The following is a 21,686-nucleotide window of genomic DNA, read 5'->3' as shown; positions in this document are numbered from 1 at the left end:
AAACTAAAGGGCATTATTTGTATTTACAGTAAGAGACTTACGGGGAGATCCCCTCATTTAAGGAATGTAGATAACAGAGGGGAGCCAGCATGTCACCCCAATGTCGCCACAATTTATGAACTCAGGAGCATGACGCACTTTTGTTTGACCAGTGGGGTTAGAATAAGACCCCCACAAGTTCAATTCAGAGCAGGCCAGTTAGTCCTTTATAAAACTGCTTACAAAGATCATAAATCATAACCTTGGCCCTTGGCCATGTGACAAACGGTTCCCTTTTCAGTCTGAATGCGGGTCGGAAGACCGTAAGTAGCTCAGTTTAGCCATGAACGTGTGCTCCCAATTGAAGCCGCCATCTTGACCGAAGTAGGGCCTCACTGGGCAGGGGCTAGGCAGACAGGAGGAACAGGGCAGCTTTGGGAGCAACTCCGAAACAAGTGTGCAACCTTTTTCCCATCACGTGGCCACTTCCTTTGAAAAGATGGATCAAAAGAAGGCTGATCTTTTTCTTAAGGGAAGGTGGGGTAAATCCGGGGCTAGGTGCAGCGCCAACCCTGCGCCATCAGACTTTGTGACACGGGGCAGTGCATTGTATCGTTCTTGTCTGCAACTCCTGCATCTGGGAAACAGTGTCAGACACAATCATCTCGGACTCCTTCGGTCCTAAAGTTGTTGACTCTGCACCTGGAAGAACTACAGCAAATCACGGGTGCCTTGCTCTCACTCATTCAAGTCACGTCTTCGATTAACGCCCGCCATGGCTATAAATGTAGCATTTGTTCCAATTTTGTTATATTTTAAGAGCATTTTTTTTTATTACTTCTGGATTTCACTTTAAGTGGAATATTGCTATTTACTTGCCAGCTAAGTTCAAGGATTGCTAACATTAGTGTAAATTATACATTGTTTTATTTCTCATTCTATGAAACTACTTTTAATTCTTTGCTCTTTTCCCTTTCCTTTTCCTCTACCTCAGGGTAGAGTTCCTCTCTGAGCTAAGAGCCAAAGCTACCGGCCGGCTGTTTGCTGGTGTGTGCAGGGAACCGTGCTATTATTCAAGTAACAGATAGGTTTAATTTTCTAACTGGAATTATATCTAGCCGAGAGCCAGTGCAGATGCACACCTTAACTTAGGCACGCTACTAGAATGCAAATGACAAGAACGGAGCAGAGAAAGTGTTTTTAAAGAGGATATTTAGGAGTCTGGGCAGAAATAAATTAAACATATCAGCCTGAGCATCTTCCTAACAGTGAGGACGTAGCAGATTCCTCATACTTAATCTGGTTCCCAGACCTGAACCATCGAAAAGAAAATGCGCAAATCAAGAAGGGTTGCTGAAGATTTAGGTAGCTTTTACTCTTCCAAAATCTGAAAGCAAGTTGGGTTTGGGAGCAGCAGTAATTAGGCTGCAGTGTCCGGTTATCTTTTCAAAAATAGCACAGTGTCACTCGGTTAGAAAATAAAGGCTTGGCTTAAAATCCCACCTGGCCCAGGGCAGCTCCAAGTGCCCCTGCCCCTCTCACTGCCTCTGGGGTCCTCTCCACATGGTTGCGGGCACTGTTTCCGGGACAGTGAGAACCACCGAAGCGGAGGGAGGGGGCCGGGTTCGCGGTACCAGCAGTCAGCTGCCCTGGGGCAGAGTCGTGAACACTTTCCTCGAGGCAAATCTGTTAATACCACACAAGCAACTCACTTGTGACAAAGCTGTTTAACAACTGGCTACTCTGGAGTGTAGAATATTTTTCACTAGAAATTTTGAAAGTTAAACTTTCATGAAATGCAGGTACTGCTACTGGAGAAATATCATAAAACATCTCTTTAATGTGAACACTACTTCATACAATGAAAAACTATTTACAGTGTGTTGCTTCCAGACAGGTTGCCGTTCCATCGCATGGCTACCCAGCGTGCATCTTCAGCCGGGGAGCTTCAGTCCTGTATGTTCTCCTTGTACTCGATGGCTCTCCAGGGCCCCTGCGGACTCGGGGCATCTGTCCACTTACATTCTCCCTAGTAATTATGGCTCAGCAGGCATGCCACCAAAATCATCTATAACCCAGAGACTCTGGCAATCATCTATAAACAAAAGGCGTAGATTAGGTTTCTCTCCAATAAATACTACTTTTGACAATACAATCCATTTCTGTCTCAAGAAATTGTTTTCAGCCAGGGAAAATATATTTTTTTTTTTTCCCTCATGGAACTAGAGCGAATAGTCTTGTTGTTCACACTGGAACTGTTAGGATGTCTTTGTATACAAATATAGCATATTTTGGCCAGGAATATAATTTCTTGTTAAAGAGTTTATTTGCCTTCACACGCAGAATTGCTACATACATTCACAGTTTTAATAGACTGTAATTAGCTATTCCAGTTGTGCTTTAAAATCCCAAGTATTATTTTCATTAGTGAGTGCAAAGCAAATGTCCCATTTGACTACAATTGGTCCTAGAGTTATAAACTCCATAATGGTTTCTAGAAAATTCCTTCAATCTCCAGTTTCATCATTTGCTTTTTCAGGTATGACTTCCAGGCTCCGGCGCGGCTTCTGAACGTCGGCATTTTCTGTGCCTGGTTTATTCAGCCCACATGAAAGAGCAGCATAATGGATTTGTTTCAGGTTCTCCAAAGTCTCGTTCTTAGCGTATTTCAAAAGATCCGCTTGTCCCTGTAACAAGACACGCAATTAAATGTTAGGTGTGACAGGACTTCTTGCTGCAGTCTGACATTATAGGTCTTCCACTGAAACAGAAATATTTTGATGCCACAAGAGGACATATATATTATTTGATACTGGCTCTGCATCCGAATAGGTCAATTTTAATAAAGAAAAGTTTGTTTTCCCAGTTTTCCACACCAAACTCCAAGAGTGTGCTGCCTCTTCAGTCCTTTCTATTTATCAATCTGAACAGAATTCTGTGTGTGTGGTCCACTGCTGTCTACCCTGGTTAGAATTATATCTTTTGCTAAATTGTTTGGCCCACCTTGGTTTTTCCCTTTTAAGGTTTGCTTTATTTTTGGCTTTTCATTCTGAAATAAGTATAAATTTATAGAAGGACACAAATATAGTACAGAGAGGTCTTATATACTTTTTCCCGAATTTCTCCCAACGGTTCCATCTTACCTAACTATAGTCCAAGATCCAAACCAGGCAGCTGACACAGGTGGAAGGCATGTGTACAGCTCTGCGTCACTTCCTCCCGTGGGGGATTCACGTAACCACCACTGCACCCAACACACAGAGCTCATCTGCCGCCACAAAGGTCTCCCCGGTACGAGGACGCCATAGTCACACCCATCTCCATTCCCCCCACCATCCCTAGCCCCGTGACCACCCTGAGTCTGTTCTCCATTTATAAAGATGTGCTTTGGAGGCAAGCTTTGGCAGAGAGGCACACAGCAGGTTTTCACTGACTATTTGCTAGAGAAGGAAGGAAGGAAGGGATTCTTTGCTTTGGATAAACTTTCTTAGCCAAATTTTAATTTCTTTTATAGGGTGTGGCCATCAATTTGACATATATGCAGTCTCACCACATACAGGTCAAAACACAATGGGATAGACCGAAGCGCAGTCACTGGGAGTCTGTCAGCCTCATCACTCTTGACATTTTGACCAGAGCATTCTTTTGCTGGGGGGGGTGGGGAGGGTTGGCGGGCAGCTGTCTTGTGCATCTTAGGCTGGTTAGCAGCGTCCCTGGCTTTTATCCACTAGAGACCAGTAGCACACCCTCAGCTGTGACAACCCAAATGTCTGCGGATGTTGTCAAATATCCCTGGGGGTTGAAACTGCCCATATACCAGCCAATCATTAAGATCACTGGTTAGGAGAAATGATGTGGTGCTCCACTGGAAATTCCAACTTTCCTACTTTGGTCTTTTGTTCTGTTTTTCCTTCCTACCTTTAATCGCCTTCCATTAATAGTCTTTCAACTTATTCTATTACCTTCTCTTCTTATTTTTCTTGTTTGCTATTTTTTTTTCCTCCCCTCAGGCTCTAAATTTATTCTATTATTCCCTTTATCATCCTTCCATAGTTTGGCTTTTTCTTTGTCATACTTACGTTCTTGGTACTATCCCTTCTTCCTCCCTTTCTGTTTTTTTTTTTTTAACTGACTCCCAATGTGCATCTCCATTAAAGTACTCCCAAACAACAAAAGCTGGGGGTCAGCTGCCAAGGGTAACAGGTAAGGAATTAGCTTGGCAGCAACTGGACTATAATCAAATCTCAGTCTCTGGTGAGACCAAATTGCAATGTAATTTTAAGCTACTTGGAGGCCAGAATCCACAGAATGGTTTGCTGTTTACCACTTACTGTTCATGATTTTCCTGCTTTACAAAGACCTTTAATTAGTAACTATTAATAGATGTTCCACTGCTTAGTTTAATTGAAGGAACTTCATTTTTTATTCATTCTTACTAGTCACTGGATTCATATACTGAGATATTACAAGCAGTAAGGTCTTTGCATATAATATAGCATATTGTGCCTAAAATACAATTTCTTGTTAAAAGAGTTTATTTGCCCTCACATGTGGGATTGCTACATACATTTATGGATAATAGATTGTAACTAGATATTCCATTTGTGCTTTGAAGTTCCAAACATTGCTTTTTAAAATTAATAACTTTATTTTTTAGAGCAGTTCTAGGTTCACAGCAGAAGCGATCAGTAAGTACAGAGGCAGCCCACATGCCCCCATCCCCACAACAGGCACAACGGCCTCCACGACTGACACCCTGCCCCACCGTGGTACGTCCGTTCGTTGTAACCGATGAGCCTACACTGCACATTGTTATCACTCAAAGTCCGTAGTTTACATTACGGCTCACTCCTGGTGGTGTACATTCTACAGGTTTGGACAAACGTCTAATGACCTGTATCCACCCATTACAGTATCACACAGAGTAGGTTTCACTGCCCTCAAAATCCTCTGTGCTCCACCTACTCATCCCTCCCTTCCCCCGAATCCCTGGCAACCACTGATCTTTTTACTAACTCAATAGTTTCGCCTTTTCCAGAATGTCATATAGCATGTAGCCTTTTCAGATGGGCTTCTTTCCCTTAGTATTATTATGCATTTAACTTTCCTCCATGTCTTTTATGGCTTGATAGCTCATTTGTTTTTAATGCTGGATGTACCACAGGTTATTTGCCCATTCACCTACTGAAGGACATCTCAGTTATGACCAAGTTTTGGCAATTATGAATACAGCTGCTGTAAGCATCCATGTGCAGAATTTTGCGTGGCGTAAGTCTTTGATTCATTTTGGTAGATACCGAAAGGAGTGTGATTGATGTATCATACAGTATGTTTAGTTTTGTAAGACACTGCCATACTGTCTTCCACCAGGGCTGGGCTATTTGGCATCCCACCAGCAATGAATGAGGGTTCCTGCTGCTCCACATCCTCACCAGCGTTTGGTACTGTCAGTCTTTTAGATTTTGGTCATTCTAATAGGCAAACCTTGATGTTTCATTTTTGTTTTAATTCACAATTTTCTAATATTTAACATTGAACAACTTTTCACATACCTACTTGCCATCTGCATATCTGCTTTGGTAAAGTGTCTGCTCAGGTCTTTTGTCCATTTTTAAATCAGATTGTTCATTTTCTTATTGTTGAATTTTAAGAGTTCTTTGTATATTCTGGGCAACAGCTGTTCATCAGATGTGTCTTTTACAAGTATTTTCTCCCGGTCTGTGGCTTGTCCTCTTGTTCTGTTGTCTTTTGCAGAGCAGAGATTTTTAATTTTAATAAAGTCTGGTCTTATGAATTCTTTCATTTATGGATTGTGCTGTTGGTGTTAGATTTAAAAAGTCACCACTGTACCCAAGGTCATCTAAGTTTTCTCCTATGTTATCTTCCAGGAGCTTTATAATAAGTTTCCATTTTACATTTATGTCTATAATCTGTTTTGACTTAATTTTTGTGCAGGTGTAAGTCTGTGTGTGTGTGTGTGTGTGTATACATATTTTTTTTTTTTGCATGTGGATGTTCAGTGGTTTCAGCACCACTGTTTAAAAGAATATCTTTGTTCCATTGTATTGCCTTTGCCCCTCAGTCAAAAATCAGTTGACTGTATTTATGTGGGTCTATTTCTGAGCTCTCTATTCTGCTCTACTGATTTAATTGTCTATTCTTTCACCAATATCACACTGTCTTGATTTCTGGAGCCTTACAGTAAATCTCAAAGTAGTGTCAGTCCTCTGACTTTGTTCCTCTCCTTTAATACTATGTTGGTTATTCTGGGTCTTTTGCATCTCCATATAAACTTTAGAATCAACCTGTCAACATCCACAAAATAACCTGATGGAACTTCGATTGGGATTGTGTTGAATCTATAGCTCAAGTTGGAAAGAAATGACATCTTGAAAATATTGAGTCTTCTTAACCATGAATAGGAGATGTCTCTCCATTTTTTCATTTCTTCTTTGATATATTTCCTCAGAGTTTTGTAGTTTTCCTCATACAGACCTTGTACGTACTTTGTTAGATTTATACCTAAGTGTTTCATTTTTGGAGGTTCTAATATAACTGGCGTTACGTTTTTAATGTCAAATTACTCCTGTTCATTGTTATTATCTAGGAAAGTGATGGACTTCTATACACTAACCTTGTATCTTGCAACATTGCTATAACTGTTTATTAGTTCCAGGAGTTTTTTGTCAATTCTTTTGGAATTTCTACATAGACAATCATGTCATCTGTGAACAAAGACAGTTTCACTTCTTCCTTCCCAATGTACACCTTTTATTTCTCTTTCTTGTCTTATTGCATTCGCTAGGACTTCTAGTACACTATTGAAAAACAGTGGAGTCAGGGGATATTCTTGCCTTGTTCCAGATCTTAGTGGGAAAGGTTTGAGGTCTCACAAGTATGATGTTAGTTATAGGTGTTTTTTAGATGTTCTTTATCAAGTTGAGGAAGTTCTTCTCTACTTCTAGTTTGCTGAGAGGTTTTTGTTTTGTTTTGTTTTGTTTTTAAATCATGAATGGGCATTGGATTTTGTCAAATGCTTTTTTTCCATCTATTCAGATGATCATGTGATTTTTCTTCTTTAGCCTGTTGATGTGATGGATTACACTAACTGATTTTCAATTGTTATACCAACCCTTCATACCTGGTATAAATCTCACTGGACATAGTGTATAATTCTTTTTATACATTGCTGGATTCAACTTTTTAATATTTTCTTGAGAATTTCTACATCTATGTTCATAAGAGATACTGATCTGTAGTTTTCTTTTCTTGTAATGTCTTTGTCTGGTTTTGGTATTAGGATAATGCTGGCCACATAGAAGGTACCAGAAAGTATTTCCTCTGCCTCTATTTTCTGGAAGAGATTGTAAGAAAAAACTGGTATGATTTCGTCCTTAAATGTTTGCTAGAATTCACCAGTCAACCCATGTGAACTAGTGCTTTCTGTTTTAAAAGGTTATAATAAGGCATGCCTGGGTGGCTCAGTCAGCTGGGCATCTGCCTTTGGCTTGGGTCTTGATCCCAGGTTCCTGGGATCGAGTCCTGTGTTGGGCTCCTTGCTCAGTGGGGAGTCTGCTTCTCCTTCTCCCTCTGCCTGCTGCATTCCCTGCTTGTGCTCTCCCTCTCTCTCTCTGTCAAATAAATAAATAAAATCTTTAAAAAAAGGGTTATAATTGTTCATTCAATTTCTTTAATAGAAATAGGTCTATTCAAATTGTCTATTTCTTCCTGTGTGAGTTTTGGTAGATTGTGCCTTTCAAGAAATTGGTCCATTTCATCTAAGTTATCAAATTTGTGGGAATAGAATTTTCATCAGATTATTTTATTGTCCTTTTAATACCCATGGGATCTGTAGTGATGTCCCTTCTTTCATTTCTGATATTAGTAATTTGTGTCCTCTTTTTGTTTTTCCTTCCTAGTTAGCTTGGCTAGAGACTCACTGATTTTAATGATATTTTCAAAGAGCCAGCTATTAGTCCTGTTGATTTTCTCTAACAATTTCCTGAGTTCAATTTCATTGATTTCTGCTCTCATATTTTTATTAATAAAAATTAGTGGGTCTACATTCAAAATGCTTACTTGGCATGTCCTCTTAGACTTCACATGTCCAAAACTGAGTTCCTGATATCCTACCAGTTTCTCTAACCAGCTCCTCTTAGGTTAAGACAACTCAGTTCTCGCAGTGACTTAGACCAAAGGCCCCAGTACCATCTTTGAGTCCTCTCCTTTTCCTGCATCTCTCACCCCACTTGTCAGCAGCCTCCATGGCCTCCATCATCAATACATACATACACATATACAGGTTCTCGGCACTTCTTCCCACCCTCATTGCCACCACTGCAGCCTGAACCACCATCACCTTTCTCTGAGTTTATGACAATGCCCTTCCAACTGGCCACCCTGCTTTTCTTTTCTCAACATGACAACCAGAGAGATACAATTACATGTAGTCAGAACACATCTCCCCCACCCTTTTGTGACTCCTCATATAACTCAGTGAGAGTCAGAGTCCTTTACCACAGTCCTATATGTCCTGCCCCTGAGCTGTCCTCACCCCCTTGATTGCCCCACCTTGTTCGCTCAGCCACTGTGACACTGGGCCCTGAAGTGCTCCTCAGACACAGAAGATTCTCTCTGGCCCAGCCTCAAGGTGGTTCACTCAGCATTCCCTGTGCAGGGCAGGCCCTTGCCCAGAAAGGCACACAGTTTGCTCTCTCATCTCCTTTAGGCCTTGACTCCCTGACCACCTTTCCAAAATGAAGACCACCACTTGTTGCTCACAGCCCTCCTTGTCCCTTCCTGGCCTTGCTTTCTCCAAATGTGTACCACCGTGTAACGTTCTCTGTTGCTGTTTACTGTCTGTCTCTCCCATTAAATGTGAGCTCCATGAGAACAGGGGTTTTTATGTCTTCAGACCACTGTTGAGCCCTCCCCGCTTCAGGCCCAGAACCGCACCAGGCATAGGACATGGGCTCAAGAAACAGCCTGAGTGAATATAATGAGAGTAAAATGTGAAAGTCACCTCTTTCACCTTCACAGCTGCCTCCCAAAGACATGCTGCACATTTTCCTCTGCATTTATATATATTATGAATAGGTATTTTATTTTAGTTTTACAGAAACGGAATCAAGCAAACTATCAGATTCTTCGGTTTTCTTTTTGTTCACCAAAAATCATGCCTTGGCAATCTTTCCATGTCAGCCTATACAGATCTGCCACAGGACAATGGAGCCTTTAAATACAAAAATCCCCAGATGGTATAGGATAATCAATGTGGTAATAACAGAATTCTTTATCTGGTTGAATCTTCTGTTTCCCAAGTTCAGACAGGTCATTACCGTATCTTGGACAGACAAGGCGTTCAGCCGCTAGCCCAGGGAGACACAAAGGACCCCCTACAGGCCCTAAACCTGGGCTGGGGAGCTGCTGAGCTTTATCCACATTACTTATATTTTGTTCTGTGCATCTAAAACTGCATGTCTGACATATCTCGGGATTGCGGCATCCAGCGGGAGTAAAGAACAATTCCGAAAGAGGTGATGATGGTGTTTGCTGTAGCAGTGTTCACATCTCATTTCTTCAGAAGACTTCGAAAGAGCAAAGGCTATTTAAAACACTGCCACCCACTGACACAGGGTATCTGGAGACTCCTACGAAATTGGCTTCGCAATGTTTCCAGTTGAGAAACTCAAATCCTATTTGGTTTCACACATTCTGTTTTGAATTTCATAATTTATTCTATTTGGTTTTCATCATCAAAGAGTTATAACAACCTTAGGTCAAAATATTTAAGGTTCCTACTTAGATTCAGAACATAATCTTTAAAGGACAGAGCTAAGGGCAGGGCTGGATCCCAGCAGCTCTTGCTGAGAGTCTGCCCCGTGTTCCTTTTGGCCCTGCCGGTGGCTGCCTGAGATCAGGTCGGAGGCTGGAGCAGCTGGGAAAGGAATGACGACGGCAGATACCAGACACCAGAGGCAGCGTCCCAGCCATCCTCAACACTCGGCCAATCACCAAACTTTCTGTCTGACCACAAAACGTGTCCTAGCTTTGAATATATGTTAAAAATACTTCCAGGCACATCTGTTAGTGCTGCATAGTTTTTGAATCTAAAATTAACAATCACAATTCACTGCTTTTATTTAGGCCTAGAGCTAAAACAACAGGGATTCTATAGTTCAGTTATTTTTTTTTCAAAGCTTTTTCTATCCAACTATCTATTAGAGAAGACCAGAGTTGCCTTCCTACTGAGGTGAGTGAACCAGAATGGCCACAAAGACTACCCCCGACCTCTGCCACCAAACCATGCAATGGCCACGTGGCTGAGAGCTGGAGTGGGCAAAGATGGCCACCTGCTGCTCCTGGGAGTTAGCAGACACGTTTCTTCCAAATTACAAGCAGTGGGAAGGAAGAGAAAAAAGAGGACACTCGTACCATTTTGGGAGTCTGAAGGAGGCATAAAAGTAGTCAAATACTTTTTAATTTAATGCAAATAAGAACGTAAGTTATCAGTATCTGGTTTGACCTCAGCGTGTCCGGGGCCCACACTGACTTTTGGGTTGTTCTGGGGCTAAACTGCCCAACCCGAGAAGGTTCCCTTGGATGGTAATGGACTAGGCTGCCTCCTTCCTGCTTCCTTATCCACTCAGGAACACAGAGAGGAACACAGCAGCTTCTAGGTACCCTCACTGACACCTTCTGCTCCTTCAAGAGACGAAGCCAACTCTGGGACAAAGAGACGGGGGGCAGACACCTAGAGACCACCAAGGCCCAGCAGGAAGATAGACTGCCACCCCGCATGAGCCTAGCACCAACCCGCCAGCTGGGCCCTTCCTCAGCAATTTGCAATGCACGTGCCCTTATTTTTCCTGTCACCCTGCAAGTCTTCAAGAGGCCTCCCATCCCCTCCTTCATCATCACTCTTTGAAGACTGCATGGGGGTCTAGGGTGCTGCTGCCGCCTCTCACAGGAGCATCTTTTGCAACCCAAACCAGGGAATCGAAACTGCAAAACCCTAACACAATCTAATGACCAGGAAACATGACTGCTGTGTGCCAGGCACTGTATTAAGCCCTTCACAAAGATTATCTCATGAGAGTCTCTCAATTCTGCCAGAGGTACTCTTCCTATCCCCACTTTTACAGATGAGCAAACAGAGTTTAGAGAGATTAAGGGCTTTGCACAAGGCAGAGTCTACACAGCAAATTACACTTAAACACACACAACTTCTTCTCTGTGTGTTCTGTTTTCTTTTTGGATTAACTCAACCACTGGGCCCAAACGATAGAGCTGAGCCCCACATGTGACATGTGACGCTTTCAAGCAAGCCAAGTGGGACGTCTACCACCCTCTCTAATGTCCTCCGTATATCACCAACGGTGCAGACAATCCACTCTTCCTGGGCTTAAACACGAGCACAGAAATACAGGTTTCCCTCCATAGTTGTTGAATGAGGAGGGAGTGAACACCACAACGGTGGGGCTGGGGGGATCTTGGCTCCTGGTTCTAAGCTGCCTCACTATACTCTGACAGCTCCCCGAGAGGCCTGTGCGGCCGGCGAAGGCTGCGGCACGTTCATCCGAGTTACAGAAGGCCTTCTTCCCACTGAAGTCTCAGGAAGTCTTACACTTGAAAAAAGATCCCCTGATCATCAGTCCCCTAAAGTTAGAGCAACAGAGCAGAGTGGCACGTGCTTCTCTATAGGACATTGAATTCATTTTAGGTGTTTCATGATTTTTTCTGTCCTTCTAGCTTCCATGACGTTCATTCGCGTGTTGGAAGGGAGGGGAATGTGAACTGTCTATAACCTCATCTCTCTGCAGAGGAAGACTCTGCTGCGGAACCCCCAAAGGGCTTCCGGGTGCTGGCCAGGTGGATGAGGGGCTCTGAGAGTGTGAGAATAGCTCTGGAAACATGGCTCCTAACCCTTGGTTTCTCCCTTAATCCAAAGAGACGTGCCAGTTTTTTGATGCAGTGTCTGGATCACGCAGGCAGGTGGGTGGGCCCCGAGACACCCCCTTGCACCTCGATCCCCTCGCCCCTGCCACTATTTTGGCTATTTCATCACCTTGATAGCTGTTCCTCAATTTCACAATGGTGGTGCTCAAAGGTTTATACAAAGTTTAATTTAAATTTCTAAATATAAGATGCAATTTAAATTCAGAATGGATGTCTCTCACCTCAGAAACAAGTTTACGTTTCACTCAACAAAGATGGAGGGTGGGGGGCTCCCAGGAGCTCCCAGGCAGCACCGTGGAGGAGGTGTGGTGTCTGAGTTGGGCTCCGACAGACGGGCAAGAAAGGATTTCAGCAGGCCAAGGGGCTGTGGAGGATGCTGCCTTCCACACGTGACTCCATGACTCCAATAAATGATGCCTTTGGGGCTTAGCCATGGCTTAGTAGCATGATTTCTATACTAGAAAACTTTCTGAGCTCCAACTGGGGTGACATCTCCCTCTGATAATGGGAATGGCCATGGGGAGGGCTAAATTTCACACTGGTGGTGAGCGCCAGCCCCCTGCCCTGGGAGAGGACCTCGCTTGACACAGAGCCGGTGGCCGGTGGCTCCGGTGGCAGAGCTGGGGTGAGGGTTACTGGAGGCTCCAGACAGTGGAAGTGAGCCAGGACTGAAGCACAGAGACAGGAGGTCAAGAGAGGGTCCCAGGCAGCGGGACCAGGACCAGAGGGGAGGGTGGTGTGCCTGACGTGTAGAGAGAGTGAGGGGATGTTGAGGGATGAGCAGGGCCAGGATCATGAGCATGGAAGCTCCTGAAAACACTAGTAAAAACAGCATGCACAAGCACTTCCTTCGCACCGTTAATCTTTTAAGCACAACTTTTGCATAATCAAACATTAGCTGAAAGATCACAAATTCCACATTAGTGGGATCCAATGTCTGAGGTTTTATTGTGTTTTAAATGGGCCAGAAAGTACAGCCCGCCTAATGACAAACACTACTGGTAGTCTGATTTTCTGAGCCGTGCTGAAGAGTCTTCACAGGCTAAATAGAGGAATGGCTTTCAGCCAATTATAGATTTTCAGGAAAACAGGCAACATAAAACATCTCCTATAATACGTAACATAACTAAAGGATATTACCATCAATAAAGAAAAAAGAGTTGCACAAAGACCATCACAGTAATTTTCGGAAAAGAAACAAAGGTTAGTCTTCAGGTCTTCAAGGTAAGTACTGCACCTCAGGTAAAAACAAAATCAAGATGAATGTCTTACCAGGTGCAAAGACCGTCTGGTTTAATTATTAATTTTTGGCAGAAGTCTCATGTTCCTAAAGAGGACAAATCTCTAATTGCTTTCAGGGTTTAGTTTTTAGTCTTGCTCCTGAGGGTGGGGCGGCAGAGAGCAGGGAGAGCCGGCCTGGCAGCAATTCGTGTGGAAAACATCTTGGATTGTAATAAGCTTCATTTGAGTTTAGGATATGACACAGGTGCTAGAAAATCCAGCATAATTTTGGCCTGTATTAACAATAAGATAATTTTCAGACTATGAACAAAATCATACTGACGAGTCCTACACTGGGGTGGTTAGTGCACTGTGTATCCAAAGTATGAGGATAATTCTGGCCACCCCATCTTATGAAGGACACTGACAAACTAGAGCCATTAGAAGACCAAGGGGCCCACTGGGGAGGGGACCAGATGCCATCGCATCCTGGAATCTGCATAGCTGAGCATGTCTGACCTGGACTGGGTAGGTCGAAGAGAAGATAATGATAGTTCTCAAAGGTATAAAGGGATGCTGAGAAAGAGGGAATAGAATAATTCTGGGCTGCTTTGAGGGTATTACTGTAACCAGTGCGAAGAAGTGAAGTTACAGAGAGGTCAATTCTATCTACTGTACGGCGGAACATAAGGAAAACTGCAGGACGGGGGGAGGCTGGCAATCTAGTGGAAGCAGCAGGAAGGTGGATGTGATGACCCCACGGTGTTGTGTGGCCAAGCCTCCACCCCTCTAAGGCAAAATGCTTCATTTGCAGGTTCTGCCACTGCAGGACGCTACCTGCAAGGACGGCTGCCCATAACTGCTTCCATCCCCGCCCAGGCGTGCCGCCCCACACACTAACAGGTGGAGTCCACTTCCCCTCCCTTGACCCGGAGGGCGGCCTTGATTGGCTTTGGTCAGTTAAACATGGAGGAAGTGGTCTGACAAGCCAGGCAGCTTAGAATCTCACAGCCATATAAGGAAGCTGGGGCTAGACTACTGAATGATGACGGACTGCGTAGAGAGAAGAGAGAGAGAGAGAAGAGAGAGACCTGGACATTCCAGCCATCCCTGGTGAGATGCCAGCCATGGGAGTGGAGCCTTCTTGCATATTCCAGGCCCAGCTGACCTCCTGGCTGAACCAAGCCTCACAGATGATCTGGTCAACTCCAGAGGGAGCAGAAAAACCACCCAGCTGAGCTCAGCTAGCCCACAGAATCACTAGTTTTGGCATGGTTTGTTACACAGCAACAGAGAACTGAGATAGCCAGTCAAGATGGCTGTATTTTGTATTTTGTGACAGGGCCTTTCTGGGCACAGTGGATTGAAGCAGGTAGAGAACCTGATCCAAGGAGAACTTAATACAAGAGGAGGCTTATAACTTTAGGATCGCTGGTCTGGATGTGAAATGAAAGGACAGGTGAGCCGATCAGATTTCCTCTCTTTGGAACTTGAACTAGGAAATACAAGTAGATTGAGGACTTGGAACAGAAACTTCTAAGGTATAGTCAGGGCCAAAGCAAGACAAGACCAAGTCACACAGCAGAAGAAACCACGAGTGAGCAGGAGGAGCTGTTGGCAGAGGGAGAAGGACAGAGAGATGACCACGGGCCCCCAGACAAGGGCTGCCCCAGGTGCTGCTGGGCTTCCTGACTGCTCTTCACTCCCGTGAGGCCAGACCCAGCTTCTGGTCTCAGGGCTCCCTGTCCTCTCATGATCCCTTCCATGAGCCAGCATCGCTCGCCTCTCCTCTGCAAGCTAGCCTGCAGGAGTTCGGCTTCTTATCACCAAAAGGGACCAATTAAAACAGGGCTCTTCTACCATGAGATTCTACCATTTTGGGAATGGTAATAAATAGAAATAATAAAAATGATCACCAGTTCAGTATTTTAGCAAATGGAAAATAAAGGGAGAGGAACATCTTGATTAAGCTGGTGGGTGGAAGATGTATTAACAGAATTTCCTTCCCACATTCCCGATGAAATGAGCAAAAAGTAAAATTGGCAAACACACACACATACACACAAACACAAGCAGCAAACAAACAAAAGGGTATGACACAATTTAATAAACTTCTAAAACTCACAGAATTCACAGTGGCAATTCATAAAAATCCTGAGAATTCTTTTTTTTTTTTTTTTTATTTATTTTTTTTTTTTAATTTCTTTTTTTAAGATTTTATTTATTTATTTGAGAGAGAGAGAATGAGAGACAGAGAGCATGAGAGGGAGGAGGGTCAGAGGGAGAAGCAGACTCCCCGCTGAGCAGGGAGCCCGATGCGGGACTCGATCCTGGGACTCCAGGATCATGACCTGAGCCGAAGGCAGCCGCCCAACCAACTGAGCCACCCAGGCGCCCAAAAATCCTGAGAATTCTAAGAGCCAGTCAAATTGGAAAGATACAAACTGAGTGTCCTTCTCTTTTACTTCTGTTTGATGGAGCAGAACAGATGATGGGACAGAGGGTGGGATGAAAAAGTGACACAAGACAAGTGAAGAACAGGGCTGACACACAAGGAGAAGACTGGACATGATATATTAAATAATGATGTTCAGACAGTGCAACAACACAGTAAGCCCCGAGGGAAGAGATGCAAACGGGGGTCTGGCTCCCTATTTGCAGGGGTTCCAGGCTGTGGTGTGGGAAGGCAGAGCCCAAGCAGAGCCCAGCAGCCCCACTGAGCTGAGGAGACAGAGTTCGGAGTTCAGGGAGGCAAGGTGGCTAGGATGTGCGGGGCAGAGTGATGGGCCTCTTAAACAATCACTGTAAATATCTACGTCCAAGAAGATAAAGGCTATGGTGAACATGAAGACAAGAGAAATGGGAAGCTGGGCAGGATTAATGGCAGAGTAGACACTTCAGGAGATACAGCAATATTGCTTGAAGATGCAGAACTAACAGAAACTATTAAAAAAGAAAGAAAGACCTAAAAAGAAATGAGTAGTGGGTCTGTCACTTCTGGGAAGATATCAAGCAGTATATATGTATAAATGGAGTTACAGAAGAAGGAGAGAAACAGTAAGACAGGAAAAAAGGTTTAAAGAAATCTGGCTAAAAATTTTCCAAATTTGATGGAAACTATAAATCCACATGTAGAAGAATCTCAATAAACCCTAAGCAGAAGAAACATGAAGAAAACCAGACTAAGGCCCATCATAATTCGTTTAAAAAGCTAAAAAAAAAAAAAAAAAAAAAAATCCAAACAAAAAGATGCTCTACCTCTATACCTTTCCTAGACTGGCTAAACTGACAATAGCAAGTGTTGTCATGGATGTGGAATAATCAGAACTCTCCTAACACTGCTAGGGGGAATACTACATGGGCCAGTTTGGAAAGTGGTTTGGCAATTTCTTATAAAGTCTGACATACACTTAACCATATGACCCAGCAACTGCACGCATAGGTATTTATCCAAGAAAATAAGCACATGTCTACACAAAGACCTGCATGGGAATGCTCGCTACAGCTTTATTCACAATAGCTAGAAACTGAAAACAACCTAAACGCCCAGCAACTAGGGAGTGTATGAACAAAGAGTCACACAGCCAGCAAACAGAATACTGTTCATCAATAAAAAGGAATGGATTGCTGAAACACACCTCAAACTGGATGAATATCCAAAGCATTATCCTAAATGAAAGAAGCTGAATGAATTGCTGAACAATCTTTACAGTGAGAGATCTTTATTTCCTGTAAAGAGATTCTTTTAGCTTCTTTATGGTTTACTTTTCTTCTGTTAAATTAAGGAAAACTTAGTACTTTTTTAAAAAATTACGAAGAGTAATTCTAGTAGGATTCTGTCTACTGGCGTACCTTATTTCATAATATCTGAGACACCAGTTCTTGTCAGAGGTACCATCAAGAAAGAAAATCACTGCCAACTAAACTACGGTATGGTGCACAGATGCCATGGACTATAAGACACAGGCCAATTTCAAAGATGTGAAAAATAGAAAAAAGAAGTATGATTCAGAATCAATAAAATGTATGTCCGTCCATCCATCGATCCATCCGTCCATCTATCCATCCATCCATCCGTCCATATACATCTAAAACGGTTCCTAAAATAAGGTCACGTACATTTAATAAGAGTTATTTCTCAGAGGATTTGAAGTCATTTTAAAACTTTAAATCTTTTCTACATTAAAAAAGTCTCCTTATAATGAAGATGCATTTACAAAAACAAACGAATGATTTTTATTCAAAATAAAAAATGTCTGGAAGTAAATATGCCAACGTATCAACTGTAGATAACTCTGGATATGGTATTCACAGCTGACATTTCTTCTTTGTTCATTTCTGTATTTTAAAGCAATTCTTAAAATTGCAAAACTAAACAGAGCAAGCAAAAATTCATAAAAACTGGGAAGCATGTCCAGAGATGAAAGGAATTTATGGCAGGAGGCCTCCATGCCGGGTGACCAATCATCTCCTGGTTTGCCCAGGACTGTCCTGATTTTCACATGGGAAGCCCTATGTCCCAGGATGACTGGTCACCCTGCCTCCTTTACTGTTCAAATGAGTGGAGGAAGATACTTTCGATTTCATTCTAGGGCAGAGGTACTCCACTTTTTAGGGTACCTCAGAATCCCCCAAGGAACTTGTTAAACAAGCAGATTCCTACGTTCTACCCCTAGAGATTCTGACCCAGATTCTGAGGTGGGGCTCAGGAAACTGCATTTCTAAGCACCGCAAGAAATTCCTGTCTGGCCTCACATTTCCAGGGCTCCCTGGACATGTCTCCCTGTCCTCCTTCCCCTTTTCTCTCCATACCCAGTGTCATCTGAAACCTTCCCCTAGCCTCTGTGTCTACCATGAGGGCACGGCTGCCTATTGCCCACCACGCGCTCTCCAAACTAACCACAAAGAACAAGTAGTCAGAGGAATCCAGATGATCCGATTCCCTCCTGCCAGGAAAAGACTAGTAGCTCAACTCAGACCCAAATTCACGTCCAAGGGGTCATTGATTCTCCTAAACAAAGTCAAAACTGGTGAAACACCCAGGAGTGGAAAAAGCCCTTCCATTATATGGAAGTGACACACAGCTCTTTCCAGTTCTTTCCCATTCCTTGCTCAGCTTCTACCATACTCAAACACCATCTAGAGCAAATATGCTGGAAATTCTAAAAAGATCCTTTACCCTGTCCTATACATCAGTTTCCATATGAACGTAAGTCTGAGGTGTTAATTCTCTCTCCTGGACATAATTCAAAAGAAAATGGGTTTTCTCAGGGTAGCTATTTGGTTCAATTACTTATTTCTAAAATCCAGTATATTACTTTATGTCAGCTGTTTTTCATTAATGTGTGCACCAGGCTCCCATTTTCGGTGGCTCTTAGCCAAGTGTGTCTCAGACTTTAATGTGCATGAGAATCCCCTGGGAGCTTGTAAAAATGCAGATTCTGATTCAGTAGATCTGGGGTGGGGCTTGGGAGTCTGCATTTTGAACAAGCTCCCAGGTGATGCCCAGGCTTCTGCTTCCTAGACCACAAAGGAGTAGCAAGGATAGTTGACAAGTGAAAGTTTGGTCTGTAAGTGTGGTTTTGCCTATAATAAAATGAAAGCAAAATGAGCATTTGTTCTATCAGAGGGCTTAAACTACTGTGCTACTTTTCCCCTGAGATTTGCAGGAAATTTGTTGTGTACCCCCACCTCCGGGTGGGAATGAGTCAGCAAGTTATAAAGCCAAATTCCTTTTCCTTGTAAATTCTTCTATCTGCTGTTTACTGAATTGCAAACTATCAAAGTTAACTTCTAAGCAGAAGATTGAAAGATTACAAAAGAAAGCACATGTGAAGGAAGGGAAGTGTTTTAAGAAGTCAAGAAAATGATTTTAATTATAAAAACGAGTAGAGGTTTAACGTGAGAAAATGCAAGTTGGTTCGCTTTGGAAGGTTGACTTTTTATTAAATCAAATCAGAAAACTGTTGTCTGCTGCAGGGATGGATCTTTTAATTTGAGGAGGAACAAGGAAATTAAAAGAGGAAGCTGTGATAACGTCTTTACTGTTTTGACTTCACAGGAGCAGAAAGTTTGGAGGGTGAATACCAGAGAGTAATTTTAAGATTTAGCTGTCCAAGATCCAGAGTGAAATAATGTTTCTGTGTTATGATTATTCAAGTTCCCAAACATGGAAAAGAAGAAAAGTAAAGACCATTGAGACAAAAAGGTTTCAAGGTACATACATAGCATTATTTTAAAAATCATGTCACATGATACATAGCACAGAGAAAAAGGCAGGGAGAATGTATGGCCAAAGGCCAGTGGTAATTGCCTCTGAACAGTGGGACCATGTTCATCTTTGCTTATTTCTATTTTGACAGTTTCAACTAGAATGTATTACTTTTATAATAAAAAATAATAAACATTTAAAAAATAGCCATGCTGAGGAAGGAAGGAAGAAAGGAAGGGAGAGGGAGGGAGAGAGGGAGGAAGACAAACAGATAGTTTCTTCCTTGAAGGAAAATTTCTTTCCAATGGCAATTCCTTTACATATGGGTTTTAATTATGTCCCGCACAATTCTTTCCTATTTTTGTCCTGGGATCATATTAATATTAAGGCTGTGATTATACTTGAAAGTGTTAAATGACATTTGAGTAATTAGAATCTAAATTCTCAATCATCCCTCTATAATCACACTGCCTATTTCACAGACAGCAACTGGCATTTATAAACTTGACAGTGCTTCAAGGAGAGAAGCCAAGGTCCTCTCCCTGCTGTCAGAATCCACAATGTGCCAACCACAGGAGACCCCTGTGCTCTCTCCAAGCTACGCGGCCCAGCGACCATGCCTGCGGGCTCTGCTGAGGGCCGAGTTCTCCTGGGACGGCTGGGACGGCGCTGGCCTGTCTGACAACGCACAAGGCAAGACCTGTTCTACCACATGGGGGAAACGTGCTGCGAAAGGCTGATGCAGCATCACCGGCATCAGAACCAGCTTGGCCACGTACCTTTAAGATGGTGATATTCCAGGTAAAGCTCTCCACTGCTTTTTGTAGCTTTCGTTCCTTCAAACCTTCCTTGGTGCCGATGCTGTGTAAGTGCTCATGGAATTCCATGGCTGCAAGAAACAAAGCAGTTTACTTCCACGTCCAACCTGGGCTAATGACCGGGCAACACTTCTGTTTCTACGTATAGCTCAAAGAATTCCAGTCTCCAGGGGAATTTCAGAAATGTGCCTCTTTAAGAATGTAATAACTGAGGGGGAACCCTGACAATTCATGGTCCCAGCAAGGCAGAAGGCATCTTAGAGGTCAGCTATCATTCCTCATGGTCTTTGAAGGGCGAACAGAGCACATATAATCATTCCCATTCTTATTTAGAGAGGAGGAATCTGAGGCTTGGCAAGCATGAGAGATGGATGGCTGTGGAGGAAGCAAAAGGAAGAGCTGGGATTAGAACCCAGGTCTTTGGAACCTCAGAAGGCAGATTTCAGCTGCTATACTTCCTGTCACACAGAGAGTCAGTCTGAGGTCAGACAGCAAGCCTACGGCGAAGGGGCGCGGACTGGGACAGAGACCCTGAACTCTAACTCTGCATTTCCATTATGACTCTTGAACATAGTTTACATAATCAAATGTATATTTCCTATTGCCGTTCAAAATAGTCTCAAAGAAGCACCCTATGCAACAACAGTGCAATAATGCAGGAGTAGTATGATGGTTCATTTGCTGTTTTATTTTTATTTATTTATTTTTAATTATGTTATGTTAATCACCATACATTACATCATTTATTTATTGTTTAAAGATTTTATTTATTTATTTGACAGAGGGAGACACAGCGAGAGAGGGAACACAAGCAGGGGGAGTGGGAGAGGGAGAGAAGCAGGCTTCCCGCGGAGCAGGGAGCCCGACGCGGGGCTCAATCCCAGGACCTGGGATCATGACCTAAGCCGAAGGCAGATGCTTAATGACTGAGCCACTCAGGCACCCCTCTTTTGCGGTTTTAATACCATGACAACTCATGGAATTTTATATATTAAACTGCAGTCAATGATCCCACCTCTGGCCAATGGGAACCCTTCAGACTGGTTCCTATGTCCTTTTGAAATGACTAATCAGCCTTTTGGCACAAGGTGTTCTAGACTTACCAAGTACATTTTCCACCTCGGCCCTGGAGCCAGGCATTTCTCTAAGGACCTGGGGGTTTTTTTGTGGAGAATGATATTTAAAGACCACAATCTGGGTGGTAGCAGTGCCCATTTTTACTGAGTTTTCATTGTTTTTTAGGCCTTTTCATTGGACAGATATCACACACTTTTTTTTTTTTTAAGATTTTATTTATTTATTTGAGACAGAGAGAATGAGAGACAGAGAGCATGAGAGGGGGTAGGGTCGGAGGGAGAAGCAGACTCCCCGCCCAGCAGGGAGCCCGACGCGGGACTCGATCCCGGGACTCCAGGATCACGACCTGAGAGCACATGAGAGGGGGGAGGGCCAGAGGGAGAAGCAGACTCCCCGCCGAGCAGGGAGCCCGATGCGGGACT

At 43.2% G+C, this 21,686-nt stretch overlaps 1 protein-coding gene across 1 annotated transcript in view; it reads right to left on the bottom strand.

The window, feature by feature from the left end:
• Nucleotides 1–1,790: 1,790 nt before the first annotated feature.
• PLCL2 (phospholipase C like 2) overlaps nucleotides 1,791–21,686 on the bottom strand; it is a 185,447-nt gene continuing 165,551 nt past the window's right edge. The window contains 2 exon segments of the mRNA XM_021678796.2: nucleotides 1,791–2,666; nucleotides 20,149–20,258. Coding sequence (XP_021534471.1) covers nucleotides 2,487–2,666; nucleotides 20,149–20,258 — 290 coding nt within the window. The 3' untranslated portion in view covers nucleotides 1,791–2,486.

Source organism: Neomonachus schauinslandi, chromosome 1, assembly GCF_002201575.2.
Source record: "Neomonachus schauinslandi chromosome 1, ASM220157v2, whole genome shotgun sequence".
Classification (NCBI taxonomy): Eukaryota; Metazoa; Chordata; class Mammalia; order Carnivora; family Phocidae; genus Neomonachus; species Neomonachus schauinslandi.
Note: the sequence above shows the minus strand (reverse complement) of the source record. Positions and strands in the feature narration are given on the sequence as shown.